At 41.4% G+C, this 3,639-nt stretch overlaps 1 protein-coding gene across 1 annotated transcript in view; it reads left to right on the top strand.

Moving 5' to 3' along the window:
* The window catches only part of LOC101848202 (solute carrier family 23 member 1), a 24,178-nt gene that overhangs the window by 19,731 nt on the left and 808 nt on the right, over nt 1–3,639 (top strand). Inside the window, exon 13 of the mRNA XM_005098048.1 lies at nt 3,126–3,639. This exon is cut by the window's right edge and continues 808 nt beyond it. Coding sequence (XP_005098105.1) covers nt 3,126–3,376 — 251 coding nt within the window. The 3' untranslated portion in view covers nt 3,377–3,639. The remainder of the gene's footprint in view (nt 1–3,125) is intronic.

Here is a 3,639-nt window from a genome sequence, read left to right as displayed (position 1 = left end):
TTTGAAATATCATATATTTTGGCTGCAAGTTGAGCTGTATATCTGACAACTTCACAGAACTCTGGTAGTGCTTTCTTGGACTTCTGGAATTGATTTACGATCCTCTCCTTGCAGAGACTCTTAGAAAAGTTGAAAAATCACAAAAAGAAAAAAGGCGCCTACAAGTTCACTATCTATCACCAGAAAGTCAAAATGAATTCATCCTATGTTGTGCATAAAAATGACAGACGTGATTTTGAATGAAAGAGCGGAAACGATATTACTCCATTATCGTTGATGCAACGCCAGACTCTTCACACGTAGAACAAACTGTCTTTATTTTGCGTTATGTTCACGTGGACAGTGATACAAATGTCTACAAAGTAGAAGAGAAATTTCTTAAATGTCTAGATTGTCAAAAGAAAACAGGAAAATATGTCGCTAAAATTATTCTTGATACACTGAATGAAAAAAACAACAACATTCCAATTACAGACTGCCGAGGCCAAGGCTACGACAACGGTAGCAACATGTATGATCTGTCTGTCTAATGGAGTACAGGCTCACATTTTAAGACAGTGTTCACTTGCCACATACTCTCCCTGTGGCTGTCTTAGTTTGAATTTATGAGCTGTGCATTCTGCAGAAAGCTGTTCAACAGTCATAACTTTCTTTGGAGTTGTTCAGAAGCTGTATAACATTTTAAGCTCCAGTCCACGAAAGTGGGAAATTTTGAAGCAAAACATTCCCAGCTCTTTGCACAGTATGTCTCAGACACGTTGGTCAGCACGTGTTGACAGTGTCAGCCTTTTGCGACTCACATCTAGGGGACTGAGGAAAGCTGTTCAAACTGTTCTTTTAATGAACCTCCCCCCAGAAACACTTTTAGATTTGATTGGTATTCTTAAGTACTTTGCATCGTAATTTGAATGTGTGATAATGTTTGGCTGTTTGGCTCAAAATCCTCCCAGCAATCGATCACAGAAATAGAGTGCTTCAAGCACGAGATGCGACACTTGACGTTGAGGTGGCAAATATCAATAGTCTGATTAAAGATTTGAAAAGCTTACGAGATGAATGGGACGCAATCTTGAGTGAGTCCAAATTAGTAGCAGATAACTATGAGATTGAGCATTCATTCGCCAACAAAAGAAAAGGAAGCTTTTTACAGACGAGGCAGAAGATGTAACAGACAGTTGCGCAAGCTGAAGCTTCCTTCAGTACCCTTTCTTGGGTGAAAAACATTTTGCGGCCCACAATGTGTCGAGACAGACTCACAAGTCTTGGAACTTTGGCCATAGAGGCCAGTCTAGAGCGAAAACTGGGACTACGAACCAATAATTGACAGTTTTGCTAGAGCTAAATCCCATAGGCTCCGTTGTAGTAAGAAAAAAAGGTGAGCTACATTACAATTTATTTTAATTTTTGTTATTGGTTTATTCATCTTACCTTCATTTTGAACTACCCGGTAAATCAGAAAAATAAAAATTTTATGTTGACAACACCCAGCACTTGATGGAGGGGGACGAGACAAAGGAGGCTGGGGTGTGTGTGCAGGGGGGGGGGGGTGGGGGGCGGGGGATTAGCTTTTATACAAACATCTCTTTCGCAAAATGCATTTCCAAGTAGTGAAGATGTGTGTGTAAGAGACAGACTGACAGGCAGCCTGAGAGAGAGAGAGAGAGAGAGAGAGAGAGAGAGAGAGAGAGAGAGAGAGAGAGAGAGAGAGAGATATAGATATAGATATATAGATATATATATATATATATAGGGATAGATAGAGAGAGAGAGAGAGAGAGAGAGAGAGAGAGAGAGAGAGAGAGAGAGAGAGCGTATGTTGGTATGTAATAGATATGCTACAGTAAAGTGACTATATGCCTATGTACATTGTATTTGTCTGGTTATTAAATTGCAGGTGAGGGTGGGTGAGACCGGGGGGAAGAGGGGCCCGAAGGTGATTGCTGCCCCAGGGCCCGACCTGGCTCTCGACGGCCCAGTCTGGGGGGGGGGGGGGGGTGATGGTGGAGTGCTCCTTTCTGATAAGATGAAAGGGATTTGGGGTCAGTAAGTTACAATATACAATACACGTTTACGGGAGAACGCTGCCCACTTCCTTGGTCACATGTAGGTATGATGTTGGTCTATGGCCCGTCATAGATAGTACATAACAAGATGGTTAACTCAGCCAAAAAAGTGTCCGCGGAAGTCCGCTCATTGCTTCAGATGGCGCGGCAGTCTTTGCTTTGAAACTCTCTTTCGTTTCTCCAGAAGAAAAATAGGAAAAGCACCCCCTTGTGTGCGCAGATTGACTGCTGTTCGTCCGCTGTTCGGATTCGTTGAGTGCGGAGTTCTAGTTTTTATATTTTAATGACATCTCGCCTCTCATTCTAAAGTCAAATTAAACGAAGAAAACAGTCACCTCTTTCACCGGATGAGGTTTTTTTTTGTCAGCGTAACCATTAAAAAAGCGTTCTGCCGATATTTGAATTCTAATTTATTTTAAAGAACTTGTTAAAGGTAACTCTGTTCACAAAGGGTGCCCTTTTTCGAAGAGGGCGCCACCGGATCTTAAGGACGTTCTTTTTTTAATGGGCTCAAAGAGAGGAGTGAACTATCCTGTTATGTACTATCTTTGTGGCCCGCGCAACACAGAACGTTTAAATAGCCCATGTTCCCTAATTCCCCTTTAGAGATTCGAACGAACCAGATCCATAGTTCTATAGGATTCCGGCTGAGTGATCGCAGCATACTGGGTGCTCAAGATACTTGTATCTATATCCACCCACGCTAATAAACACATGAGTAATAAGCTCTAAGAAACTTTTATCACTTTCTGTCTCCCTCCATCGATGGTAATGGTAACTTTTCCGTCATCAGAAATAAGTTAACGGGAGAAAACTTCTTCCAAGTAGATATTTTTTTAAGCGTTTGATGAACTGCCAAAAGCCATGGTTGAAAAGACACGGTGTCTTTTCTGCAGGAGTTAACATTATGGCTAAGGTGTTAACTGTCTGCCTATCAGTATAATAGGTTAGGGACTGTGTCATTTTTCTCTACAAACCGTAATATTTTTAACCATTATTTTATGTATTGGTAAATAATCATCTTTATATCTTACGGAAACAACAATTGTCTTCCTGTTTCAGGTACGCTGAAAGAGAGAGGTATGTTAACCTGGAGGTCAGAGGTCACATCCAATGACAAGGGCGAAATGGTGGCCGAGAACAGGTGTGACGACAAAGGTCAGAGTCACATCTACGACATCCCGTTCCTGCAAAAGTACATTGACCGAATTCCGGCCTGCCGTTACGTGCCTGTCTTCGTCACCAAAAGTGCGAGTGGAGAAGAAACGGGCGCCATGACTCTTGAAAAGAAAGAAAAGAACGATATTGTGTGAGGACCAAGAGACACATTGAAAGAAAAGACTATTTTGCACATCTTTTTAAATGTAAATGTATCTGACAAAGGAATGCACAAAGACATACTCATACTTGCCTTCTCTAAGGTACAAAGGGGAAAACATTTAATCAATAAGCTTATTCAGAAACACACCTGGATGCGCCATTGCTGTGTGTGTGGGTTTTTTTTAGCTGAGTCAATAAGGACAAACCGAATCGCTACTATCTTACATTTTTATTTGACATTGAGACTGTATAGCAC

Source organism: Aplysia californica, unplaced genomic scaffold (assembly GCF_000002075.1).
Source record: "Aplysia californica isolate F4 #8 unplaced genomic scaffold, AplCal3.0 scaffold00171, whole genome shotgun sequence".
In the NCBI taxonomy this organism is placed as follows: Eukaryota; Metazoa; Mollusca; class Gastropoda; order Aplysiida; family Aplysiidae; genus Aplysia; species Aplysia californica.
The sequence above is the reverse complement of the archived record's forward strand: the minus strand, read 5'-3'. Positions and strand labels throughout refer to the sequence as shown.